Source organism: Haemorhous mexicanus, chromosome Z (assembly GCF_027477595.1).
Source record: "Haemorhous mexicanus isolate bHaeMex1 chromosome Z, bHaeMex1.pri, whole genome shotgun sequence".
NCBI lineage: Eukaryota > Metazoa > Chordata > Aves > Passeriformes > Fringillidae > Haemorhous > Haemorhous mexicanus.
In genome coordinates this window covers 37,102,286-37,129,485 of record NC_082381.1, presented here as the reverse complement: position 1 = coordinate 37,129,485, position 27,200 = coordinate 37,102,286, and the positions used below count along the sequence as shown (strand labels likewise).

The window sequence follows — 27,200 nt, the reverse complement described above, 5'->3', positions numbered from 1 at the left end:
AGAGCTCTAGTAAGCCTCTATCTCTTCTACTTCTGAGCAGTCCCCAGCATGAAACTAGTTCACACAACACCTAACAACTTAGTATTTGCAACAAACTAAAACAGGTTCTGCTTAGAGAAAGGAGAATGTACATAGAATTTGTTAATTCACAAATTAACAAATTCTATTTAAAAAATAGAGTTCTTTTATCAGAGCTGACTCCATTGTAATTGTAAGAAATCAAAATTCAGCCTTCTCTCTCACCTGTTGTGCACCTGATATAAGAATATTCATTTGCAAAGAACTTTAGAAGAACATAAAACTGTAGTGCTTTTGTAATGGGCTTAAATAGTGACTGAAAGTTGATAATTTCCTCAGCAGTTTTCCTCACATTTTGAAGAAATAAGCCAAGGACAATGTAACAGCGCAGCTAAGGATGATGATCTCTCCTTTGCAAAGAACAGGAAAATGCTATGGAAATACTGAATGTTTTTAAAAACAGAAACTCAGATAGCATCATTTATATTGGTTATCTAGAGAGAAACTGAAAACTCAGGTTTCAAACTGTGCCTGTCTCGAGTCAATGTATGTTAGTCTTCTGAGCCACTGAGCTGCTTCACTGTGGAAGTGGTAATTAAATAACCACAGCAAAAATACAAATGACCGGCAACACAGGAAACTTGGCAGATCAGACATCTCAGGTCACCCTGATTGCTTCTAACTGGATGCATATCCCTGTGCAAGAGTCTGTAACTGCTATGGAAAACGGGCAAAGGTCAGAAGAGATGATCCCTGTGAGCTAGGTAAGGAACATCCAAGGCACCAACTGCAAACACTCTGCATGAAGGACTGCACTGTTTCAGCTAGTCTCTGCTCACCAAACCCTGTGCACCTCTCAGACATGTAGGAGTAGCCTGCTGAGTAGCCTACTGAAGTCATGACCTATCAGCCCAGTTCAGCACACAACTGGGAAAATGGCTCTGCTACTGCAAGTCCTGAGCAAAACAGTTCTTTTGTTCTGGAAAAAAACACATTTCTCTGTTTGAAATAACAGGTCTGGACTAGGCTATAAACACATAACACAATTTGGAACAGCAAAGCTTCTCAGGTACAGGGGCCTGTTACTTGCAAATCCTTTAAAGAAATGCAAGTACAGCTTTTGCAGGATGTATACCTGTATTAGACATGGTAAATAAGAGTTGTTCCCAAAAAAGAGTTGGGAAGACTTGCTCAATGTGGTTGTGAAATATATTTCCATAGCGGCTTTTGTCATGTTCCTGTGACCTCTATTATTGAGCTTAGTTTCACAAAATAAAGGAACTGGAATATCAGAAAGCATTGTGGTGAGATGGGGGAGCAGCAATAACAGCTACATGAGCAACTCATATAATTAGTATCTGATTGAAATATCGTGTTAACAACTATTTAGAAACAACTGTTTATAAACCACTTCAGGAATTGCGTTTTAAAATAGTTTTTTAAAACAATATTTTTAAAATGCCAGACAAACTTTCCTCGACAATTTTAGCTGTGTATTTCTGTCTTTAGGTTGCACGGTCCTCAGGTTCTTTCAGCAGCACCCAGGCAGAAACTGAAGAAGTCAAGATGTCCCTTTCAAACAGTGCTATGAAACTGTGACTCGTTGCGATGAGAACCAAATACGTGGCTAGAACAGATGTCTCAGTGCATTCTGGCTACTTACACATAACCTTTCTGTTCATCTTCAGTCTGTACCTCCACTCATATTGTGGGAAACTACATGCAAATACTCACAGATATCAGGAAGCAGATCCCAGCACTCCATAAATGAGTGCAGAGTGATTCCTGGATGCTTGACAATTCTGTAGTGGTTGGGAAAGATTCAAATACAAATCATATCTTCCCAGCCATTTGGAAAAGAGGCATTCCTTAGGGATGCCTCTGATGAAGCTAATGGTGTATGCTGTAATTGCAGCCCTTGAGACATGAGTAGGAAACCCTGTGAGATATCCTGGACTGTATTCAATCACAAGTTATCTTGTCGTCAGTGTCTTAATGTCGACTTGAGAAATTGCTGGGCACTCAGCTTCAAGGCGGGGCTGATCCTGATTTCTAAGACAAATGTCTTTCTAAAGCACTTAGTCCCTCCACCCTCTAAGCTTTAATAAGTAATGACCAAAACATCTTTACAATTTTGCTCACCTGTCTGGCCAAGGCAGTTTTGCTTACAGGCAGTCATGGCTGTAGTAGTGAGAAAGGACTATGAGCTTTCCAGCTGCTCCTGGATCTGCTTTGACTGAGCTCAGGTACCAGCTCCTACCCTAGCCACCATTTTTGTACCGTGGTGCCACTGTTGGGGCCCAGGAGTTTCTTAAGGCCTAATCTCAGTGTCAGTATCCATAGAACAATTTAAATTTATTGTGTCTATATGTATTCTTGGAGTATTGTCAGGATCCTGGTTTCTCTGGGTCTGGATTGAAGACACTTGAGACAGTAGTTCATGCTTGGACTCAGGTGTTTATTATTTCTTATCAGTAAAACAGTCTCACAACCATGAGTTCAGCAGCAAGGCACAAAATTTAACTATCTCTTGTTACAAGGTCTTTTAAGACTAAACTGTCCAATTAAGAAAGGATGCCTAGATTATTTTCCCTTTTAACCCAAAAACTGATCCCAAAGAGCCCGCAATGTGGACTTTTCTGTCCAATTACAAAATGCCACCCAAACCCACGAAGAAGAAGGAAGAAGAAGCATGAAGAAGAAACCCAGGATGACACCCTGTGCCCTCCATCTCGCTTCCATCCACAACATACTAAAAACCCCAAACCTAAATTTCTCAGCAAGTGATATACCTACACTGCTCTCTATAAACTATTTCCCACTTTTGTGGATTCTAGTCTATCTTGAAGTCTAGGAAACTTTCTCCATGAATGAGGGTCAAAGTCAGTGCTCCCTGGGGGATCATGACACCCTAGAGCAGACAGAGAAATATTCCTGGTGCCCTGAGTTTCCACAGAGCATCAAATACTTGTTCTTGGAAGCAACAAACATTACCTTTAGATATAGTGTCCCATTCAGCCATGAAACATCACTATTCAGCTCACTTCTGTGGTAGATTCTGTTTCACCCTTTTTGGCTTTTGCTCTTGGCTTACAAAAACACTCATGTTTTTGATCCCCAAGGGGGCTCTCTGACCACAATTTCTGTTGTGTTGCTCCCTGACTAAATTCTTTCCCCCAGTTCAAGCCCTTGATGTATGTCTTTGGTTTCTAATCCCCAAAACAACCTGCCCTTCATTGAATCCACTAAAACTTTAGAATAGCTCTTGGCTATCCTTGCTAGGGTTAACAAGAATGCAACAGTTTTGCAGTAAAAAGGGTTGAGAGATGCAAAGAACCCTGAGTGTCTGCTTGGGTCTAGCAGGTGGAAAAAGAAATTTGATTACATGTTTCTAATAGCAGTAGTATACCTTTAACTTGCACTCAGCATTTTTAATTTCCAAGAAGGTTTGCACTGATGCAGACTCAGAAACTCACCTGTAAAATGAATGCTTACTCTTCTGAAAATCATGAAATATGTAGCTAGCTAATAAATTTGCAATTTTGCTGGATTTTTTCCTTATCTTTATAAAACTGAGATATCCATAGAAGATATTGGCCATTATGAGATGATGCCAAGGGCCAATTGAGTTCCATAAATATAACAATAACTTATAGTCCTCGTGAAAAGTCCATGCATGGTGTGTATACAACTGGACAATTACCAGTAAGTATGTTTTTAAGATACTTGTGAAAAAATCCAACTTAATTCTCAAAAGTATTAATGAAAAGTGTAAATTTAAAACATTACCCAAACAGATAATTACCTTCTTAATTACGGTGATTTACCTTCTTCTTCCCTCTCTATACTTGTACTCAGTATTTCTCTAACATGTTTCTTGGTTAAAACCAACAATTATATTTTGAGATATATTCTGCTCAGCATGTGAAATTCCATGTACGCATACTGTTGTCAGATGAAGAATTATTTGCTCAGCTGGTGGGAAAATACAATGCTTATGCTGCAAAACCAGTAGCCAATGGAACAAATAAGCCAATGTTTATTCTGCAGGATCATGTTAAATGCTAACCAAGAAGAGGTGCAAAATAATGAAGTTACTTCCATGTTTGGGTAGTAACGCCCAACTTTATACAGCAGTCAGCTGTAACTTTAGCATTTAGGACCACCAGAGGAAACCCCAGGGCATAAAAACACATGTGCAAAGGGGAGGGAACTTTCAATAATAATAATTTCAGGGAAATAATTATCACATGTATGTTTATTCCAGGAAAATCAATTAATATTATGTAAAATTCAGTATAAAAGCAAGAGCATTTCTATACTCAGCTCAACTGGTAGAGATATCCCGTGTGCATCCAGTGCCATAATAAAGAATGCCTGCTTCTTAATGCCACATTGGTAATTAGGAGCTTTATTTTACTGATTTTTTTTGGTAATAATATCTGCAACAGATTTTGTTCTTAAAAGGAACCTGTTTGCTTAATACTCCTTAGAGATATGACTTTTAAAACACTGGAGGTGGTGGAGTCACTGTCCCTGCAGATGTTTAAGGAAACACTAGATGTGGCATTCAGTGCCGTGGTCGAGTTGACAAGGTGGTGTTAGGTCAGAGGTTGGACTCGATGATCTCAAAGGTCTTTTCCAACCTAGCTGATTCTGTGATTCTGTGAAATATATAGAGATATAGATATAGATAGATTTCCTGTTTCCTTTTGTACTTCAGATATGAAAAATGTCATAACTATCACACTTTTTCAATCAGATGCTCTCACCCCGATCAGCACCCTCTTTTTCTCATACGACCACACAGGGAGAGATTCCTGGCCATCCTGGCCTGTGGCTCCACAATAATCAAAATACTGTGTCCAGATGGTTTTGGTTTCCAGGAGGTAAGGATAGCATAATATGCCCTAGAAGGAGCATGTAATTTGTTTATAGGACATTTTTTAAAAAATAAAAATACACTGGTGTGTAGATATGACAATTTTGTGACAGTCTGTATATTGAAAAAAAATGTCTTTTCATTTCAGAGGGAAAATCCTTGTTCTGAAAATTTAAAAATAAAAATGGAGAAAAGAGAAGGTAAAGGAATAAAAAGGGAGCAAATAAAAATTGAAAAAAAATTACCTGTTAACACTTATAATAAAGCCCCATTGTTCTTGCTCACTGATAATTGTAAATTAAAAGGAGAGACTCTGGAGTACATAACAGAGGACAAGCCAGAGTAGACATTTGGAGGTGGGTCTTGGAGAACAAACCCTTACAAAATGTGGCTGCTGAAGTGAAGAATAAGAACTTTGAAGGAGAGTCAGGAAAGAGCAGTAAAGAAATGCTTTATATTCAGAGCATATAAAGGAAAAAGGTTGGAATGACCTGTATGAATAAGCAAGGTCTCCTCATCAAAATTAAGTAAAAATGGAATCTTAGAAGAGGTGGGACTGGCAGCTCTGAAGGAATACAGACACTCTTTCTGAGCACAGAGGGAAAGCCACAGAGCTGAATCTGATGAAGAATGTGAAGGACAGTGAAGTACCCTGTAGCAAAAGAAAGATCACAGAACACTACTAGAGCAGGGAGGATACGTGGTGACAAAGGCTGTGGATATGACTGAACTACTCAGTGCCTATCCTCAGTGGAGGAAGATCAGGACACCATTCCACCTGATAGATGCACATGAGTGCTGAAGCAGTGGGCCTCTCCTGATTGTCTTTGACACATCAGCAGAACATGGTAGGTTCCTGAAGACTAGGAGAAAGCAAATGTCTCTCCTGTTTCCAGCAGGGCCACAAGCTACAGCCATGAAACTACAGGCTGATTGGCCTCACCTCATTGGTTGGAAGGCAATGGATCAACTATCCTGGAAACCATTTCTAAACAAAGAACAATAAAGCGATTGGGAGTAGCTGGCATGGACTTATGCAGTGGGAATCAACCTTCTATGCGCTTTCTGTGAACAGATGACTAGTTTTGTGAATAAGGGGTGATAACTGGATGTTATGAATCTGAACTTCAGGAAGGCTTTTATGACTATCTCCCACAATATATTCCTAGACAAAATGACAAGGAATAAACCAGATAAGGGTGTGGTGACGTAAACTGAAAGCTGGCTTGGGCAGCCAGGCTCCAGGCCTTGTGATCAGTGGCAAGAACTCCAGCTGGAAGCCAGTCACTCTTGGAATGCACCAAGTGTCAATAAGTGGGGCCAGTGCTGTTTGAACCCTCAGAAAGTTTTCAAATGATATAAAACTGGGAGATGTGGCTAATAACATACATGGGTGGATTGACATTCAGAGAGATTTTGACAGTCTGGATGGATGGGCTGAGAATAATTACATGGAATTCAGGCAGAACTCATGGAAGAACATTACAAGCCCATTTCCCCCTGGGGAGGAAAAACCCAAGGCAGTACACACTGAGGGCAAACTGTCTGGAAGGCAACTTTGCAGAGAAGAAACCGGTGTGCTGGTGAACACAAAGTTGACCATAAGCAGCAATGCACCCTTTAGACAATGAAGGCCAACATCCTCGTGGCTTTCACTGTTATGTGCATTGCCACTGCATGCAGCAGCATGGAAATAGACCAGCTGAGGGTCACAAAGATGACAGATACTGAAGCATCTGAAATGAGCAGTGACAAGAGAGTCAGGATTGTTCAACTTGCAGAAGGCCCTGGGGAAATGTTATCAATGCACACAAATACCTGGTTGGGTGGAGTAATGAAGACTGACTCCAAACTCATTACTCTCAATGACCCTGTTCAAGCAGTAAGTTGGAATAAATGATCTCCAGAGGTCTATTCCAAACCCAACTATTCTGTGACTGCAAAATTATTTACCTTGATTATCTAAATGTAACTATTCTCCAACTATTCCACAATTTATTGCTGAGTGCACAAGCCTAGTTATTTCTGACAGCAATACTTGGGAGGTTTATAGGTTAATCAGCCTGGATCAACTTGTCAAGAAAAATACATAGAGCTGAAACATTGTTTGAGTTTTTTTTAAAAACTGCTTTCATTGTTTATGACAAAATTATTTCTCAAGATCAAAAGTACTGAGGCTTTATTCCTTTCAGACTTCTACTTTGAGGTTTCACTGCAACCTGTAGTTTTGACTATTTCAGTCCTTGGGCATAAGAGCTCTGGTCTGTTTTTTCTGGTGTTTAATTTTTTGAGACACAGTAACAGACAAGACAAAGACTGTGTTATGGGCTAGCCTACAACTACATTTGTTAAACCTCACAAGCCACTTCATACAAGCAGATCAGATTGCTTGTTACTGTCAAACAAAGAGGATACTGGCAGAACTGTCTCTTTTTGGTCTCCCTCTCTTGCCCCTCCTAGACAGGCTTTTATATACACAAGTGCTCTAGGACTTCAATATAAGTTCTAAACTCAGTTAGGCATGGAGGCTAACAAGCAGGGAGCTATTGCATAGATTTCTCTTTCAAATCCAACTAATAACTGCAAACTTTATTCTTAATGTAAACATTTAAGAGGAAGATGCTAGGCAGTGTATTTATATTGTAAAAAACATGCCAATACACACATTTCTTTGATTTAATTCAAAGGAACAAAAATGGATTTTTAATAAAAGAAGACAGACATCACAGAGTTTAAATTACTAGAACCAAGTTTTGAATACACACAATCCTTACCAATGCAAGTTCCCTTTATAATAAAGCATTTTACAAAGCAGTGCAGTTCAGAGTGCACATGCACTAATGGATCTAATCATTAAGCAAAGAGAAAACTTCCACTGTCTCCTTATTTTATATTTTCATAAGGAAAATTACATATAAGCAAGAGAAAGCAAATTTATTCTTGCCTTCTATTTGCCCAGAACCTCAGTGTACCATTCTAAATGGAAACATTAATAGCAAAGTGAACTGGAGAAAATGTACTTGAAACACTAATAAAAATTCTGATATAGCATTTCAGCAGATTTTAAATACAATTTTAACTGAAATCTAGGTGACAAGCTGTCTTGCCACCTGAGGATGGACACTCAGATCAATTTTATCTCTCCAAAGCTTATGTAAGCAATAGTTTTCAACAGACACTGATGGTTGAGAAGAAAACTGGGAGGTCTGTATAGGGTTAAAACCTTTCAAAGGTATACCAGTAAGAAAAACTTTAGTGGTTTTGGTTTCCACAGCCTTCTCAGCATTAATACCAGTATCATTACAGGTTAATCCACTATTGTTCCTTTGTTAACTAATTATATTTATCCCTTTTTATCAGTTCAAAATTACATGAGTGTTTCTATTGCATCATTTTTGTTGTTGGAACAAGTCACATATCTAGGCCACCTAAGACCTTTATGACGAAGATTTGTATTAAATAATCTTTTTCAGTCTGCAACAAACTACACTCAAACGCTGTTAAAATGAATCAATATTTTGGCAAAATGATGAATGAACCAAGAACAGCAGCTCTATAGCTCATGGGAAGGCTGATTTTGTTTTTAATTTAAACATAGTACACATTTGCATTAAGTCCCAAGCACTGAATTAAAACACCAGGGTGTATCATGCCCCAAGGCATAATGAGGCACCTTTGAGTAGGCAGATTTGTCCTGCTTGAAGAACACTGCTCTCTGTGAATTGTTGCACTCCATGCTTACAGAGGGGAGACCAAGTACACCTCCCCTGCTACTGAACTGTCACAACTCCAGGCAGCCCCATGCTTCAGGCAACCTTTACTCTTTGCTTCCCCACTAATCTTAATATGCCTGCTGAAAGAATCCATGTGGCAGCAAATTTTACTAGAGAAATTGCTCAGGTTGAAGGCTTTACTATACCTGATTTTCCTCCATTACAATTCTGAAAGTATACTGAAGATTCTAGTTTTAAACCTCACATCAACTTGAACATTGCGTGCTGCAGCTTTTTACCTTAAACACCTCATGAGAGAGCTCTTTCTCCCCATAGAACCAGAGGCAAAATGACATCCCAGAGAGGATGACAGAAAGGTGGATCCTTTTCTAGACAAAGTTATTTGACTTAGCTTGGTGTTTCCCCACAAAACACTGCTTGAGGACTGCTCATTCATCAGTGTTGCTGGCTGAAGTACAGGAGTCAGTACCTCTATTCATTTCATTTATGAAGAAGCCTCAGCAAAGTTTGTTTGCGTGGTGTCATTGACCCTACCTGTTGCACAACAAGCAGCCTCTCAATCTAATCTCCCAGGCAAACACCTTCTAGGACAAAAAAATAAGCTTTACTGCTTCAGTTTAATAAACTCTGATTATTTGCTTTACTGATTACTGGAGACAGGCCCTCAATCTCCCTCAATTCCCTGTACTGTCATATTTTAAGCCAAGACTATCTTTTGCATAGGCTGTTTCTGCCTTAGAAGAGAGATGCAAGACAACCAGGTAAGGGTTATATGAGCTATATTCCAACAATTAATACATATCAGCTCTGAATTCTCTGACTCAACTTGTCTTGCGACTGTGCCAACATTGAGCATAGCAATTCAAATCATGGCTAAAAAATGCCTATAAAGCTCATTGAGGCAATCCTAAATTAATATAAATGTGATCATTAGACTCTAAATGAAGGAACAATTAGGAAAAAAACTGCCACTTTCAGTTACAAATGACATACAAACACAATAGGGGAATTTGAAAATTAAGGTAATTTGTTTTACTTGAAAAGTTATTTTTAAGGAAGTTATAATAAGAAATCACTGAAGCCAGTGAAAAGGCATGTTGCTGGCCCCATGATTTATTTATGTGGAAACTAACATTAACCAGGAACTACAGACTATACAGGCAGTCTTTGCACTAGAATGGACTGATACCTCACCTCTTCTCACCAGTTATTAGTAGCTTTTCACTTTTAGTTTTAAATTATACTTTTAATTTGGTCAATTCCACACCAGATGAGATCCCTTTTTAAGTTGCCTTTAAATTACTATATCTTAACTTCTCACATACAACTAGAGCTAACTTGAAACCCAATTCTTTCTACAGTTGTTGTGGTGGCTAGAATACTTTTCAAAACCACAACTGAGGTCTTAGCAGAATTTATGAACACTCCTGAACCTACATTAATAAGAGAGAGCTGTGGAGGAAAAAAAAAAAAATTAGAGAACATGCATACACTGCAATGTTCAGCTTGTGTTATTGGTGAAGACTCCTGAGAAAAAGTATACCTTCTCATGTACAGGTAAACATAGTCCCTTATGTAAGGCTATGCTTATTCTGAAAAGCTCAGTATAGTCAAAGAACAGCCAGTCAAGTCATTTTATCCTCCCACAGCATACCCCAGATTAATGGAGTTAAATTTAAAACAGCTAATGCAATGCATGTTTGCCTATTACACAATAAGCAAAAAAAAAAAAAAAAAAAAAAAAAAAAGAAAAAAAAGAAAAAAAAAAGAGATGAATTGATATTTCTCACCCCAGATCAACAATGCTGAACTGTAAAAGAAAACAGAAGTGTTGGGAGGTTTCTGCATATGAACCCCCCCAAAAATGAAGCCACATCACAGTAATAGGAATTGCCATAAACACTGTAATGAAATAAAGGCAAGAATAGCTGGCTCACAGGATTAGCAATGAGCAACGTACTCTTTCATTAACTGGGCACTAACTCAAACGTAGCCAAGGCTGGTAGTCACCAGGTTGCTTTAGCACTGCTTGGGCTCCAGAGATGTCAGTATGACTGCTGGAATTACCCCAGTCCTTGGTGCAGCTGCTCTGACTCACAGAGTTCAGTGCTGCCAGCAACTTACAGGTGCACACCTATGCTAGAAATAGCAATCCTGTCCTGCAGCATTCAACATCACCAAGTAAGTATTCGGACTCAAAAGCAATAAAGAAAAACAACAAAGGCCATGCAGCCCTATATCAGAGCCCCTGAACTAGATCTCAGAATCAGAGAGCAGTTAGTGTTGGGAGGCACCTCTGGAGATCATCCCGTCGAACACCCCTGCCAAGGCAGGGTCTCCTAGAACAGATGAACCAGGAACAAGTGCAGGTGGGTTTAGAATGTCTCAGGACAAGGAAACTCCATGACTTCCTTTGCGTAGCCTGTTCCAGTGTTCTACATGTGTAAAGAAGTTATTTCTCACGTTGAGATGAACTTCTTGGTGAAACTTCTATTTTAGTTTATGGCCACTGTTCCCTGTCCTGTCGCTGGGCCTCGCTGAAAAGACTCTGGCACCTTGGTCTTGGCACCCACTTTTGGGATATTTATATGCATTAATGAGATCTCCTCTCAGTCTTCCTTTTTCCAGACTGAACAGCTCCAGCTCCCACAGACTCTCTTCAAAGATGCTCGGCAACACCGGCAATACCCGTCTGCCCCCGATCCCCGCCTCTGTGCACAAAGGGCTGCGGTCTCCTCAGCCGCCAACACCAAAGTTGGACGATACGGAACCAGCGCCTCCGCCGCTCCCGCACCCCTCCCCGGCGGCCGGAGCGGGCGGGGCGGGGTACCGCCGCCCTTCGCCTGCCGCCGCGGCCCCGCACCTCCCTGGGCGGCCCGAGGGGGACGGACCCAAGGTCAGGCGGCAGCGGCGGCGGGCGGGGGCCGGGCCGGTAACGGATGTGCCCGCCCGCCCCGCCTCCTGCGCTGACAGAAAGGCGGCGGCGGCGGCTCTCGGGGTGCCAGTGGCTGCCGCGCGCAGGCCGGTGCGGAGCAGCAGCGGCGCCTCCGGAGCCGCCCCAGAGTCCGCCCGCAGCAACCGCCGCCCCGCCGCCCCCGGGCCGCCCGCGCCCCCGCCTCGCTCCGCTCCGCTCCGCCGCCGGCTCCTGCCCGGGCCGCCGCGCCCCCCGGGGATGGCGGTGCTGGCCCTGGCCTCGGAGGGACTCGCCATCTTCGGGCTCATCCTCTTCGTCGTGCTCTGGCTCATGCACTTCATGTCCATCATCTACACGTAAGCGCTGGGGTGCGGGGGGATGGCGCCGGCGTTGTTCCGTCACCCACCCGCCATCGCGCCCGGAGCGCCCGGGCAGCGGGCCCCGTCCGCCGCGCCGCCTCCGCCCCGGGCTGGCGGCTCCCCTGCCCCGGGTGTCAGCCCGGGGACCCGCCTGCCTGCCTGCGGAGTGGCTCCCGCAGACCCCGCTGAGAGAGCCGGGGGTCGGGCTGGCCGTGCTTAGGGCACGGCTGTGTCCCTGCTGTCGGTCTTCGGGTAAAAACCGTCCTCTGGTTTTCTGCGTCTTGCTCGGTGCGGTGATCTTTGCTCCGTAGCCCTTAGTGCTGCTGGGGAAAGCTTGGTGGTTGTTGTGTTGTGGTATACACTTGTAAAGTGTGGCTTTCCCGGTGGTAGTGGGAGACGAGGGTGCACAGGAGTTACCAAATGTATGATGTTTGACTGCAAAGACTGTGCGGTGGAACAACTGAAAGAGCACAGCACTCTCTGCCAGCCATAAGCACACTTCTTTTTTCTATTGAGAAATAATGATAGTGCTAGTAAAACAAGTATATGTAGTGAGTCAGATCCTTCTCGGATAAGTCCAAGTAAAAAATGCCTTTGGAGATTGTGAGCAGTGTTTGCATTTTAGTGACTGACAAAGCAGATAGAACCTGGCAGAGGATTTTCTGTGGGTATGTGGGGAAAGGATTAGGAATCCATCTCTTTGTAGATAGTTGTTTTGCTCTCTTAAGTAAAAGGCTACTCTTGCATCACTACTAGGATTAGAAAATACCTGAATTTCTGTTTGCTTTCTTTGTGCTTATCTGTTCTCCTTTCTTGCTGCTTTACTGCATCTGATAGGTACCTGTGATAAACCTCAGCCCTTACTGAGAGCAAAGCTCACAGAATGGGTCAGGTTGGAAAGGACCACAGTGGATCATCTAGGATTTTAGAGCACATAGCACAGGACTGCGTCCAGACAATTCTTGAATATCTCCAGTGAGGGAGACTCCACAAGCTCTCTGGGCAACCTGTTCCAGTGCTCAGTCACCCACACATTAAAAAAGTCCTTTCTAATATTTAGGTGGTACTTCCTTTGCACCAGTTTCTGGCTTTTGTCCTATTGCTTGGCACCACTGAGAAGGGCCTGGCTCCATCCGCTTGGCACCCTCCCTTCAGGTACTCACAGACACTGATTGGGTCCCCTTTCAGTCATCTATTTTCAACATTGAAGAGGCCCAGCTCCCTCAGCCTTTCCTCATGTGAGGGATGCTCCAGTCCCTTAATCATCTTCGGAGTTCTCTGCTGGACACTCTATATTGTCTCTCTTGTACTCAGGAGCCAAGAACTGGACACAGCATCCCAGGTGAGGCTGCACCAGGGCTGAGCAGAGGGGCAGGGTCACCTCCCTGAGCCTGCTGGCACTGTGCTCATATTGCAGCCCAGGATGTCACTGGCCTTCTTGGCCACCAGGGCACTGCTGGCTCATGGAGAGCTTGTTGTGCAGCAGGACCCGCAGCTCCTTCTCCGCAGAGCTGCTTCCCAGCAGGTCACCCCCAGGCTGTGCTGGTGCCTGGGCTTGTTCCTCCCCAGGGGCAGGACCCTGCACTTGCCTTTGCTGAATTTCAGGAGGTTCCTCAGTGCCCATCTCTCCAGGCTGCTGAGATCCTTCTGAAGGGCTGCACAGCCCTCTGGGCTATCGGCCACTCCTCCCAGCTTCGTGTGTCAGTGAAAGTGCTGAGGAGGCCTCTGCCCCTTCACCTAAGTCACTGATGGATAAATTAAACAAGACTGGGCCCACTACTGGACCTTGGGTGTCATCATGAGTGATGGGCCTCCAGCTAGGGCCTGTGCCACTGGTTAAGAATCTGGGATCTGCTGTTCAGCCAGTTCTCACTCCGCTTCACTCTTCACTCATGCAGTCCACACTTTCTGAATTGAACTTATGGGTACCAAAGATTTGCTTCTGCTTACTTTTTTTTTCTTTTTTTCTTTTTTTAATTCCTTTTGTGGTTTTTTTGTTGGTTTTTTGTTTGGTTTGTTTTTGGGAGGGGTGTTTGTTTTTTTAAAATGTGAAGATAAGTTCTAATAGTTCTATTTTCTTTTACTGTAGTTCAGTTATCCTTAGATCTTATATTCACTCGGATAATTGACTTCTTTCTTGAAAAATACCTGTATGGGTTGGACACAAGTGGCAGGATTTCAATACTGGGGGGCAGAAAGGGTGCTTAATGGGGGAAAAGACTACTTTGGGCCTGGCTGATTTTGTTCAGCTTTAAAGATGATTAAAACTGTCTATTGCATGCTTAAATCTCAGCCTGTCAAGTGAGCATGTGTGGTTCTGCTGCTCATAGCTCTTCTATGAGTAAGTGACAACTGAAATGGGCAGGAGACACAAATGGGCAAGATGTGCAAGTGGATGAACAGGAGGCAGAAGGATGAGATATGCTAAGATGTGAGAAGAAAGAACAGGGAAGAGCTAGAGGGAAGAGTACACTTTTGGGCAGATGATGCCACAGGAGCTATCCCCTCAAAGGGACTGCTTCCTATGGAGGCAGTACTGGAGCAGGGACACTCCTGAGTGCACTCTGGGCTGCAGGTGAGGCACTCCTGAAGGGACTGTCACCTGTGGGCAGCCCATGCTGGTGTAGAGATGCCCTGAGGGGCTGCAGCCCCATGGCTGACTCTCCCCTGAGGAGACTGCAGCCCGTGGCAGGCCCATACTGGGGTACAGACTTTGCCAAAGGGATTGCAGCCTTTGGCAAAGGTAACTGCTCACAAGGAACAGCAGTCACTTGTGAGTGGTTACACCTGCTAGAGCAGAGTAACAGCTTAAGAAAAACCAGCTGTGGAAGAAAATGAATAAGAAGTAAGGCATGGCAGAAAAACCATTATCTGCTGACCCTTGCATCCTGTGTCATCTTGTTGAAGGGCTGGGGAGGACTGAGGGGAAGGAACCATGCAAATGAGCAGTTCACATAGAAGGGTGAGGGGGAAATATTTCTTACTGAAGCAGAGCCTGGGGAAGGGGGACAAGAAGTACTTCCCTAAAAGTTAGGTTGTCTTTTTTTCCTCAGTACCCAAATTGATAATTAGTTGCCTGATGGTTGCCAGTAGTTTAAATTGAATTGCCTGAGTTGAGGCAGTTTTGCCTGTAGCAGTAGTTGGTAGGGAATGCAGGCAGCAGCTGAATCTGGTATGGCCTGCATCTAGAGTATTTGCAGTGGGGTGAACTCTGGAAGGAGCTGTGTTTTTTGTTAAGGGGAATTAAAAGTGCATTAAATTAAATTGTGTGTTAACAGGTGGAAAACTTGTCAGTTGTGGATGGAGTGGGTAAGAAGTGGGATGATCCAGTCTCAGCCTCTGAGGCTCCTGTTCTGCTTCCAGCATGGCTCTGGAATTGCCCTGTCAGTAGGGCCAGGGTCAGGAGCTGACTTTGACAGAGTAATGGGCTGATGTCAATGGGGATAGTTAGAGTTCAGATCAGCAAAACAGTGTCCTGTGGTTGGAAGTGAGCAGCTGGTAGCACTGTGGTGACCAAATTGCAAACTGTTCTGGGCTCACAGGCGGTTGTGGAGGAGCTGCCCTGGTTACAGTGATTTGGCAGATCTGAGGGAAAAGGACCACAGCTCCACGCAGTGTCACCACACAGCTGCCCTCATAAATGAAAATAAAGAAGTGGGGGATACCATCCCAAGCAAATGTCCTTGCACATCTGTGGTGGTGCTGGGAAACAGTAGGTGATGGGATGTAGCCGGTGGCTGGAGAGGGCACTGTGCTGGTGCGTTTGTGCCACTTGTTAGCATTGCCTGTGCAAGGGAGGATGGCTGGGAGGTTGTCTGAGGGAGCTGCACGTGGAGGAATGGCCTGGTCCTGCAAGCAAGATAGTCCTGGGAAGGGAAGGTGAAGGAGGTGATCAGTGGTATTTGCTTTGAGTGCTGGAGCATCTTTATGGGGTAGGGCTCCAGATAAATGATGATTGCTGGTGTTATGGCTGAAAATGCTGGTGGCTGGACACTGTTACTAGTGCCCTTCATCTCATAGAGACTAGTTTTATTCTGGATGGCACAGCGCACTGCACCCCTTCTGAAAGCCCTGAGGTAAGAAAGGATCTTCACTTATAGACAGAAACTGCTTTTTATGTTGGAAGATGTGGTATTAGAATAGAATTAGATGATATTTGGCATATACTGAATAACACATTGTTCCTATTACAGGCAGTAAAGAAGAAGGATGAAAGTAATTAGTCTTCCTGATTTCTCCTTACAGACAGTATTGTTGGTTTAATTTTTTTGAAGTCATTGAGGTACTGCTTGTACTCAATCTACACTGTGTGTAGCCATGCTGTATTGGTGAGTTGGAAAGTCCCATCTGTGCCACTGGAGTATTATGATAATGTTGTAACATGTCAGTAAAGCTGTTGTGGACTAGACAGTCATCCTTCTGTGGTTTCCCATTGGTATTTAAGGAGTTTGATTTAGTAAAACACTTAGAATGTGTGAATTAAGTAGGTAAATGGAGGTATTCAAGAAAGTAAGCTTTTTTGTCTTGAAATGCTTTCAGCAGTTGTTGAGATCAAGATCAAGTCAATATTTCTTTTGCATTGGTTCATACTATACTTATATTCAAAGTTGTAGGGTTTGGATATCTAAGGTATTGTTCTTCCATTCTATATTTGCAAAATCTGGTTGTTGCCACCTCTTTCCTCTACTTTGAATGGGTTTGAAACACAGAAACATCTAGGTTGGAAAAGACCTTCACAATCATTGATTCCAACCTTTGACTGATCATCATTGCATCAATTAAGCCTTAGCACCAAGTGCTATGTCAATTTCTTGAATATCCCTGGGAAAGGTGACCCTGCAACCTCCCTGGCCAGTCCATTCCAGTGCCTGACAACCCTTTCTGTGAAGAAATTCTTCCTGATGTCCAACCTGAACTTCCTCTGACAGAGCTTGAGGCCATGTCCACTTGTCCTGTCTGTAGTTACCTAGAAGACATCACCCCCCACCTGGCTACGCCCTCCTTTCAGAGCTGTGGAGAGCAATAAGATCTCCCTGAGCCTCCTCTTCTCCAGTGTGAACAACCACAGCTCCCTCAGCTGCTTCTCACAGGACTTACTCTCTAGACCCTTCTTCGGCTTTGTTGCCCATCTCTAGACAAGCTCCAGCGCCTCGATGTCTTCCTTGTTGTGAGAGCCCAAAACTGAGCACAGGATACAAGTACCAAGTAAAGAGGGACAGTCACTGCCCTGGTCCTGCAGGCCACACTATGCCTGATATAAGCCAGGATTCCATTGGCTTTCTTGGCCTCCTGGACACATGTCTGGCTCATGTGCCGGCAGGTGTTGATGAGGACCTCCAGGTCCCTCTACTGGGCACCTTTCCAGCTACTCTGCCCTCAGCGTGTAGCACTGCATGGGGTTGTTTGACTCCTGAGCAGGACCCAGCAGCTCACCTGGTTGAACCACTGTCATGGTTTAAGCCCAGATAGAAATTAAGTACCCACAGCAGCTCACTCACAGCCCCCACTGCTTCTGCCTGGGTGGAACACCACCTCACAATTGATCCTGGCCTATTGATCCAAATCCCTCTCCAGAGTCTTTCTACCCTCCAGCAAATCAACACTCCTGGCCAATTTAGTGTCATTGTGAACATACTGTGCACTTGATGCCATTGTCTGGGTCCTCAGTAATGATATTAGAGATGTTACATAATATTTGTCAACTCTCTTAAGCTATTTATTTATCTTTTTGTCTTTATTTAACTGGTAAAAAAACCTGAACTCATGTGAAGTCATGTTCTGGCTTTGAGTCTTCATTGTTCTTGTCCCACTTGTCCCACAGTGGCAATTCTGATTACAGCACTTAATGGAAATCACTTTAAGGCAGCCACAGTCAGTTGATATTGAGGTTGCTCATTTTCTTGGTTCCTAGGTGTAAGTGGGAAGGGTAGTTCATGACCCTTAATTGGTAAACATACTGCTGGTTTTAGACAATTATTTTAAAAAGCTTTTAGTTACAGTAGTAAATGAAGAAATAATGAATTCTCCATTTATGTGTCATTTTGGGTAAAACTGGGCCTTGTCTGCTGAGTGAAAATCAAGAGTTTTCAGAAACATATACAGGTAATAAGAAACCCAGACATAACTAAAAGTAATTAATAGCATTATGTGTATGGACACTAGGAGGAAATTCAGTTTGCACAGATGCATAAAACTCAAGTTTCCTGAGGTACTTCTGCAACATCAAAAGGCTTAAATATGGCTTCCAAACCTAAGCAAAAATCTCCACAGAGCTGATGTTTAGCTGCTGCTTTTTTTTTAATGTGAAGGTAACATTTTGGTTAATAATTCCTCATTGCATTGTAATTGTGATCTTAATTCTTAAGAAAATAAAAATTTTATTTCCCTTGAGCCTGTTTGTCTTGTCAGCCCTTTTTTACTCTTTGACCATCTCTTGCCGGTCAGTCTATTTTGTGTCCAGGTTTATCCCACTCTAATCTCTCTGCTGCTCATTGGCATCTCATTTTCACCTTTTTTGTGTGTTGGTGGGACTGTCTCATCTTTTAAACTTTATTGTATTTTCCAGGTCTGGCAATAGACTGGGTAAGATCACTGTTAAGAGCAGCACTAGTTATGCAATTAGCCATGATGGAGTTGCATTTTCTTTGATTTGTGGAACTGCTGCAGACACATCTTGTTGCAGATAGGAGCTAGGTAGGTTGTAGCTGTTTAAATCTAATTTAAAAGGCAATGTTTGGAGAACTCTCCTGTTACTATCAAGTGTTACCAGACATAAGTGAACAACCGCTTTGATAGACTCTGATGGAGATAATCCAGCTACTCTTTAATGAGGTGAGAGGTACCCTTACCTCCTGATGATAACCAAACTTGGAGAACTGCAAAGCGTGATTGTACTGGAGCTTCTCCAGGAAGGGGCTGGCATATGTCTAGCACATGCAGAATACCATGTGTGGTTTTGGGTAGGTGACTTAAATGAACTTTTATTCAACTTGAACAACTTGCACTTAAATGTCCTATGCAGGTTATCTTCCTCAAGGTACGTAGTTTTTCCAGTTATGTAGCTGATGACAAGGATGTTGTAGAGTGTTGGTGACTCTAACAACAAACAGATTGTTGTCTGTCATCTTGTATGTGTGGAACAGGGAATGAAGCAAATTCATGATCTGATTAGCAGTGTCTTTTTGCAAAAATTCTTAGAGGGTTAAAAGCAAGCAAAATAAATACCTAAGTGTTTGACCATAAACTGGGACATTGGAGAGGCAGGAAGAGTTGGAAAGTTATCTGAAGCTTATGTTTGATCTGAGGTGACATTTCATCTTCCTGATTTTTCCCTGAGTAACCCTTTTTGCCCATGATCTGTGCATTAATGATGGGCCCTACTTTATGCAGAAATCCCAAGGTGTTTGCTGCAGGTGTTACATCCATAAAACTTGATGTTGTGTGGGTTTTCGGCAAGCGGATAACAACATTGTAGCGAGGCAAATCTGAAAGATAGCAACTCAAAGATTGGAAGTCAAGTATAGTTACTGGGGAGGAACAAAAGAAATTGATAGGGCATGGAAACACAGAAGCCAGAATAAACAGAATATCCTGAGTTGGAAGGGACCCACAAGGATCACAGAAGTTGAGCTCTTCTTCCTGCACAGGACCAGCCTTGAGAGTCACGCCACATGGCTGGAGCTAAAGAAGTGCAAACACTTCTTTAGCTCCAGCAGGCTTGATGCTTTGACTGTGTCCTTGCAGGGGAATCTTTTTCTAATATCCAGCTTAAACCCTCCTTGACCTTCAGGCCATTTCCTCAGGTCCTGTCACTGTCACGATAGATCAGTGCCTGCCCCTCCTCTTCCCCTCACAAGCAGCTGTACCTGCAGTGCGCTCCTCCCTCAGTCTCCTCCAGGCTGAACTGACTTCAGCCACTCCTCAGAAGGTTTCCTCTCCAGACCCTTCATCTTTGTTGCTCTCCTTTGGATATTCTCTAATAGCTTTATATATACTTTTTTTTGATTGTTGTGCCCAAAACTGCACACAGGACTTGGGGGGAGGCTGCACCAGTGCACAGCAGAGTGGGACAATCTCTAGCAACTTAGAGGTGAAAGCCATTTTTTTCAACACTGTGAAGGAAAGTGGAGTGCTTTAGGTGGGAAATGCCAATTGAAGGTAAAGTTCCATATTTTGCTTGAAGCTGAAACAAATTTTCATAGTTTGCTGTATACATGTTGCATTGATATGATAATAATAGCTTGTGATAGAAGATGGAAACTGTTGAAGGAATGTTAAGTTTGAGATGGACAAAATGAACAGGTGTCAATGATTGCTGGGGCCATTTGTCATCTTCATTGAGATATGGACTATGTGACATGAACATCAAGTTTGCTCATAGTACAGAACTGGAGAGGGTGACTAATACACCATGATGGTGCCTTCAGAGAGACCCAGACTGGCTGGAGAAATGGTCTGACAGGAAGCTCATGAAGCTCAACACAGGAAAGTGCCATGTCCTACACCTGGCAGAAGTAACTCCATCAGCACAGGATAAGGACTGAGAGGCTTGGAAACAGCTTGGCAGAGAAGGACATAGGAGTGCTGATTGGTGCCAATCAGCCTACCAGACATCAGTTTCATTATGAAGAACAGTGGCATGCTTTTGGTGAGAAAGCCATTGCTGCATTGTTAGCAGGTTGAGGAAGGTGATCCTTCTGTTCTGCACAGCACCAGAAAGGCTGTCTGGAGTGCAGAGCACAGTTTTGGTCTCTCCAATATGAGTCATGGGTATGCTGGAGCAAGTCTAGATTAGGGCTGCATGGGTGATGGTGGGACTGCAGCACCCTTCACTCAAGGAGGCACTGAGAGCTGGAACTCTGCCTGGAGAAGGCTCGGAGGGGTCCTGTCCATGTGTGTGAGTACCCGATTGTTTGGGGGAGTGAAGGGTGTGAGGTCCAGGGCTCATGTCAGTGGTGCTGTGTGACAAGATGAAAAGCAACAAGGACAAATTCAAGTGGAAGACTGTAACTTAAGGCAAAGAAGACACTCATGGCTGAACCTTGAAACAGGCTTTCTGGAGAGTTTGTGGAGATAGGAAAAACTGGCTGGTCCTTAGCAACCTAATCTAGTTACCCCGTTTTGAGCCAGGTGTTTGGAGTAGCTGACCTCCAGAGGCCTTTGGGGTAAACATTAGACCTCTGTTGTATGGTGATTTTTTTTGTGTGAAAGATGACACTGAGGTGACTGTTTGGACTATTAGAGAGAAATAAACTAAGAAAGGTTGTGTGGAGGCTGTAAGTTTTATGTGGTGCTTGTTTGAAACAAGCTGAGGTTTACCTTCAGCTTACCTTAGCTGAAACTAAGTTAACCTTAGCCCATGTAATCATAGGGCTTAAATTTAGTTAATCCTTAGTGGAAGACATCTGAAAAAAACAGGAGGTGATTCTTTTGTATACTAAGATTGTGGTTGGATGAGTTTCTGTATTACAGGCTTGATAAATGGGGAAAACAAAAGAGTGCAGGACCAGAAATCTGAGAGTGGTAAGTGTGGGAGGAAACCAATAATGTTGAAGGCAGTCAAGGCAGGCCAGTTCTTTAATAGGAGAGTCAGGAGGATGAGACAGACTATAAAATTTGGGGTAAACATTAAGGTATTAGTGTCCCTGAATGATTTACCAAAATGCAAGAAACCAAAGCCTAGATTAAGGATTGTCTAGTGTTCATTTAAAGGAGAGGAATCATGGCAGTGGTGGATGGTGTACTTATGTTGAGAAGAGAAAAGATAGTACAATGGATGTATTTTGATTTTAAAGCCTACTTGTCACATCTCTTGGAGTGGTTTGTGTGGAAGGGGAAGATAGAAGGCTGTAAGATTTGGAGTATGTAATATAGAAATGAAACAGGTTGAGTTAGTGGAGCTCTTATAGGGCAAAAAAGCATCCAGCTTTGTATGTGAGCTGGAATGGAAGAAGCTGAATAGTGGGATGGGGAAAAATATCTGTCAGATTTTGTCAGGATACAAAGATTTTAAAGAAGTTGATGTTTTACATGAACTGTTTCCATAAAAGCACAAATTTTGATTAAGGTGGATGAGTAGAATGGTAGATAAATTTCTCTAAAAATTGAAATCTGAAATTTCTGTCCTAGCTGCTCCATGACATGCTGAGCACATAACTAGATTTACTGGTTTACTAGAGCTCCCTTCGGTATTTCTGTCCCTGAGAATGGTGTAATGCTAAATAGTGGTGTCAGAGTTCATTAGGATTTTTAAATTGCTTTTTAACGGAAATAAAATACCATAGTTTTGACACATTTAATATTGGTTTTGCATTTTACTGAAGACTACTGTTTAAAATAAGTTACTGATTACTTTATTGTGAGAGATTTTCTTATAGACTAAAAAAATATTTTCATTTTGCAAATTGCAAGGTGACTTGTTTTGCAATTTCTTCTATACATTACTTTTAATAGTAGGTTATGAGGACATATTGAAGACTATATCTTCTCATAAGTAGTCTGGGTGAATTCATACCCTGAATCAAATTATTTCAGTTTCAGCATGTATAAAGTTTTCTACTGTTCTTTGGACAACTAAGGTAAAAAACATTCTTACAAGTGTAAACTTGTAGAATAGAAAACTGATGGGATGCATTGTGCTAAGTGGAAGATTTGGGCTTTCTTGCCAGTGCTACTTTCCTGAGGGATTGTTTTATTTCTTGTGGCAGTTTTTTGAACACCTGCTGGGTGTTTCTAGTGGACCAATCTTTTTTCATTAAAGTAGCAGGATAACTAACAACCTATCCTTGCCCATTTGTGCTGGTAGCTGATCTGCTCAGGTTTTGACCGCTTGACTTCTGCTCTTGGAAATACCACTTTGTAAGCTACAAATTGTTTTGTTTTCTTCCCCCTCTGTTGATAGGGCTCATCTTGGATTTGTTAATAATAACTCTATGAGGGGGAATCTGTAAATGAGGTTAACCATTCACTTTTATGTTGTTTGCAGCTGTCCTATTCTTGTTAAGCACTTGCCTTGATCTTGATTCAATTTGCCCATGTTGCAGTGATTTCCCAGATGACTGCTGCTTTGGTTTAATAATGGGTGGTATGCTACACCTTATTTTATAAAGCGGAAGTATCACTTGTCTGGTCATATGCACACATTGTTAAAATATTCAAGCTCATGAAAACCAGATACTGGTCAATGTACTGAGCTTTTATTGTGCAAATATCCCATGTGTTTTATATTGAAATACTTTGAGTTAAAAATTGGGTCCAAATTGAGTTCAAAATTGTTAGTTCACATTTTTTTTGAAGCATTTTTAAGAGAGATAATACATATGTTTTATGCCTGCATTTCCAAGAAGATTCTTTTGTGCAGGTTGTGTAGTGGTGAGGGCAGTAAATTTTTTGACAGCACAAGCCAAGTATTGTGGGGTTTTTGTAGACATAAAACAGGTAAAATTTGCGAAGTTAGTTTTTCTGGTTTGTACCTGTCAGAAATGTTAAAAAAAAAAAATTACCCTTCTGAAATGCAGTCAAACATGATGTTGAGTGTAGAAGTGTTATTTTAGCTTTATATTTTCTTTCAATGCATTTTTGTTTTTATGTAATTGCTTCCTTCTGTTTCTGATGTTTCGTACAGGAGACTTATTCAAGCTTTCCAAGCCATTTGCAGCATGAGGGCAGTGACCCTCTCACTGACAATTGTGTAGTCCAGACAAGATTTACAGCTTTTTTATTACCACAGCTGTGGGTAACCTGGTCCCAGACTGTGCGCTCAGACTTGTATGAATTGGTGTTTCAGTGTCTTTTTCAGCAGTATGCTGTTTTGTACTCTGGAAACACTTGTTGCTGAGTTAATGAAATAAAAATCAGACTGTCCTACACTGAAAATAAAGAAAAAATGTTGGCATGGTACCTGCAGTGTGGTTGTTAATATAGTTTCTGATAAGCCGCTAACATAATTCTGCTACTGGCAGTGAATTGTTTCGGAAGTTTTGAGGGAGAAGAAACCGGAAAAAACTGCACAAAAGGAGCAAGGAGCAACCCGGGGTCTGTAGGATGCACATTACATAATGTTTAGCAAATCATGTTGTAATTTAAACTTGTGCTTTATGAAATAATTGAGGCTGAGCTAGTTTAATATTAAGAGATTTTCAGAATAAAAGTCAGAAAGCCAAATTGAATAGTCTCAAAATAAAATTGTTGTAAAGCTTTGTGTTTTAGAAGCTGCTGAAGACTGATGGGTTGATCCTGTATTAAAAGCTGTCTTCTGTGGTTGGTTTTTCTGGCCCAGAGTTAAGGCCATCCCCTGGAGATGCTTTCATAAACAAAACACGAATTGTGTTGGATGCAGCAGTTCTCTAAACTTGCTCAGTATTTGTTGCAAGGAGTGCCAAAAACATTTCTGTTTCTATGCCTTAGTGAATCTTGATTTGATGCTCAAGGGGATAATCTAAATCCCTTCCTTCTGTTATACTTTTCTAAACATTTCTGCCATTCTAATCTGCCTTTAGTGAGCATGTGGCTATGTGGTGACTCAGATCAGCAAGCGAGTTTTTTCTGTGGGGTAGTTCCCTGTTTGATCAGCAGGCCGATCCAATTTGTCTTGTGGTGCTGCCTGTTTTATAGCCACAAGTGGGCTGAGGGTGTGGGAAAGCAGATTCAGGGAATAGGCTGCTGTTTTGATGTCAGACTGCAGACAGACTACAAGGAAAAACGGTGTGTTTATTTTAATGGTTAGCAAGACGCAGTAATGGGTGTGTTGTCTTGCTATGTCTTTGTTAACTCCATTCAACTTGCTGAATTGTGAGCTATCAAAGATTCGGTCACTAAAAGGGTTCCTATTGCTTCAGGTTCAGGCACAGCCTATTGTATGGCTGTTTCTTTCTCCCTTTATCCTGAGGGAGTGGGAGGGGAGCTGGAGAGGAAGTGTGTTTGCTGGCTTTAAGCTGAGGTCTCTAGTGTTTGCTCTTTCTTACTCCTAAAAGATAGGGTTGGGGTTTTTTCTACTTGAAACTGTAAAACAGATTTGAAAGCATTTTCGATTCCCCCCCATTCAATTCCCCCCTGTTTTAGAAAAGACTGTATCAAGTTATGGATTGCAGGTACTGAATGTGACTTAATTGTAATACTTGGAAAATGCTGGTTAAAGAATTTCAGTAGTGCATGGAGGTTTTAAATTTGAAATGGCAAATACTACTAGATAGGACTTCAACTGTTCTAGATTTTGTCATTTTTGTCCTTATTCTTAGCCACTGATTGAACAACTCCTTTCCAAAATTGAAAAAGCAAATTGGTGTTTGGTTTTTGAGAACATTTACCTTCTGAAAAATAACAGTGATCACAATCTATGTTCTTTCTTGATAAATTCCAGTTCAAGACCTCTAATTTGACCCTTTTTTTTGTAAAGTTTAGATTCTTGAGCTTTTTTTTGCTTAATTTTTTAATGATTTGTCTTCCTCTCCACTACCCATTGTGATTTCAGTGCATTACATTGTAAGATCATTTTCACTTTGTCTGTGGAGGTTATGTGTAGGACAGGAGAAAATATGCATTGGAATTGAATGAAGTGTTGTATTTGCCTTGTACACTCAGCTGGCATGTGATGAAGCTCAATTGTAACATGCTTTTCAACATAAACCCCTAGTATGCAAAAGGCAGGATTGCATTTTTTGTTTTCAGTGGTTTTGCAGGCATTAACAAACCTATGACTGTTTTTCTGCTGGCAGACAGCCACAAGAAGTCTGCTACAAAGTGCTTACCTGAATCACACCTGGCATGTTCTTCTTTCAGACTCTTATACTTCCCCCTATCTCTAAACATTTTATCAAGGCCAAGTGACTTGTTAAATGTTTTTAATTACATTAGGGTCTCCCCTGAAGTCCTTTCCTTGTTGTCCGCAGCTGCCTGTTTCTACTCCTCCTAATAGTTGGATCTGAGGGTTGTGTAACTGTCAGGCTGGTGAGTGGGTGGATTGACTTGCCATGTGTCCGTATGGCTGTTGAATTGGATGTGAGCAGGTGACAAAAGTGGAGGATGGGAAGGAATGCCTCTCTGAGAGCAATGACTGCCTGGTGCAATGGTTTGACCCAGGCCAGCAGCTAAGCAAGGGTGCCTGGCACTAGCATATTTCTATAGGCTGATGTCTTCCTTTCAGTCAAGAAAGGTCGAAGAGGGGTATGCCTGAAGTATTAATTCAAGAGTCACTTTTGAACACAGGCATTGTTTTCTGTTACTAATTAACTTAAGTTAGCTTTTTCTGGCAGATAAGGAGCAACCTCTAAGGGAGTGAGTGCTGTGAGGGAAAACTATGATGTGGAGTTGGTTGTGGGATAGTTTTTAGGGGCCTGAGCCAAATCTATTGTTGGCTCAGCTCTTCTGGAATCCTGCTGATGCATGAGGTAGAAGGAGACCCTATTCCTGCTCCTCTCCTGTGATCCTGGCAGCACATTCAGAGCCTTCTTGAACATACTCTGGAGCTTTGTGCAGCCTTCCATGAGATGCCTGAACTCTAATTTGGCAGAAGACAATCTGAAGTGGAAGAAAACAAAATCCAGATTTAACTTTCAGTTGTGAGAGTGATTTGAAGCAGGATTGTATGTGCATCAGTACTGACACGATGTCTTGCTTGGCTGGTATTGATGGCAGCGCTGCAGAAGGATTGCTGGGGGACCTTTGCTGCCTGTGAAGCTGCATGGTTATCTTGCTGCATCCTTTCAAGCTTGCTAGGTTGAACTGATGAAATTCTAACATTATATGTTGAGTAATAGTTATGTGGTGGTTTATGAATCTCAGCTAGTTTACTGTGGGATCAGACAACTGCCAGCACAGGAAATGCCAGAAAAAGAGGAGAAAGGGGGAAAGAGGGAGTGCCTCTGAGCAGTAGCCTGCACTTAAACTGGTTCAGCTACATTGTAAAGCTCCTCTCAAGGGGTGGAATGGTTTAAAACAAGACCAAGGTGTTTAATTCTTGCTTTAGGAATAATTCTTTCAGTTTACTAAGAGACCAGTGGCCACAGGTGTTTCTGGGTTTTCTGTTTGATCTGTCTTTCAGTTTTTAAAGCTCTGATGTCTGTGAGGTCCATAAAAAAGAGTAACACTGTACTAGGCTTTCACAGTAATGCAGCAGTAGTATTTCTGTGGGCTTAAATCTGGACAGAGAAGTATGAGAAACAGATACTTGATAATAGTATGTTATTCAGCCTTACTTGTATCATTGCAGAGTTCTCTTGTGTTTCTCTGCCTCCATGTTTTGCTTCCTGATGGGATCTACTAGAGCTATGACAATGGTTGCTTATATATGCCCAGTT

At 42.3% G+C, this 27,200-nt stretch overlaps 1 protein-coding gene across 1 annotated transcript in view; it reads left to right on the top strand.

The window, feature by feature from the left end:
• The first annotated feature begins 11,731 nt into the window (after window positions 1–11,731).
• The window catches only part of UGCG (UDP-glucose ceramide glucosyltransferase), a 36,274-nt gene continuing 20,805 nt past the window's right edge, over window positions 11,732–27,200 (top strand). The window contains exon 1 of the mRNA XM_059873600.1: window positions 11,732–11,904. Coding sequence (XP_059729583.1) covers window positions 11,807–11,904 — 98 coding nt within the window. The 5' untranslated portion in view covers window positions 11,732–11,806. The remainder of the gene's footprint in view (window positions 11,905–27,200) is intronic.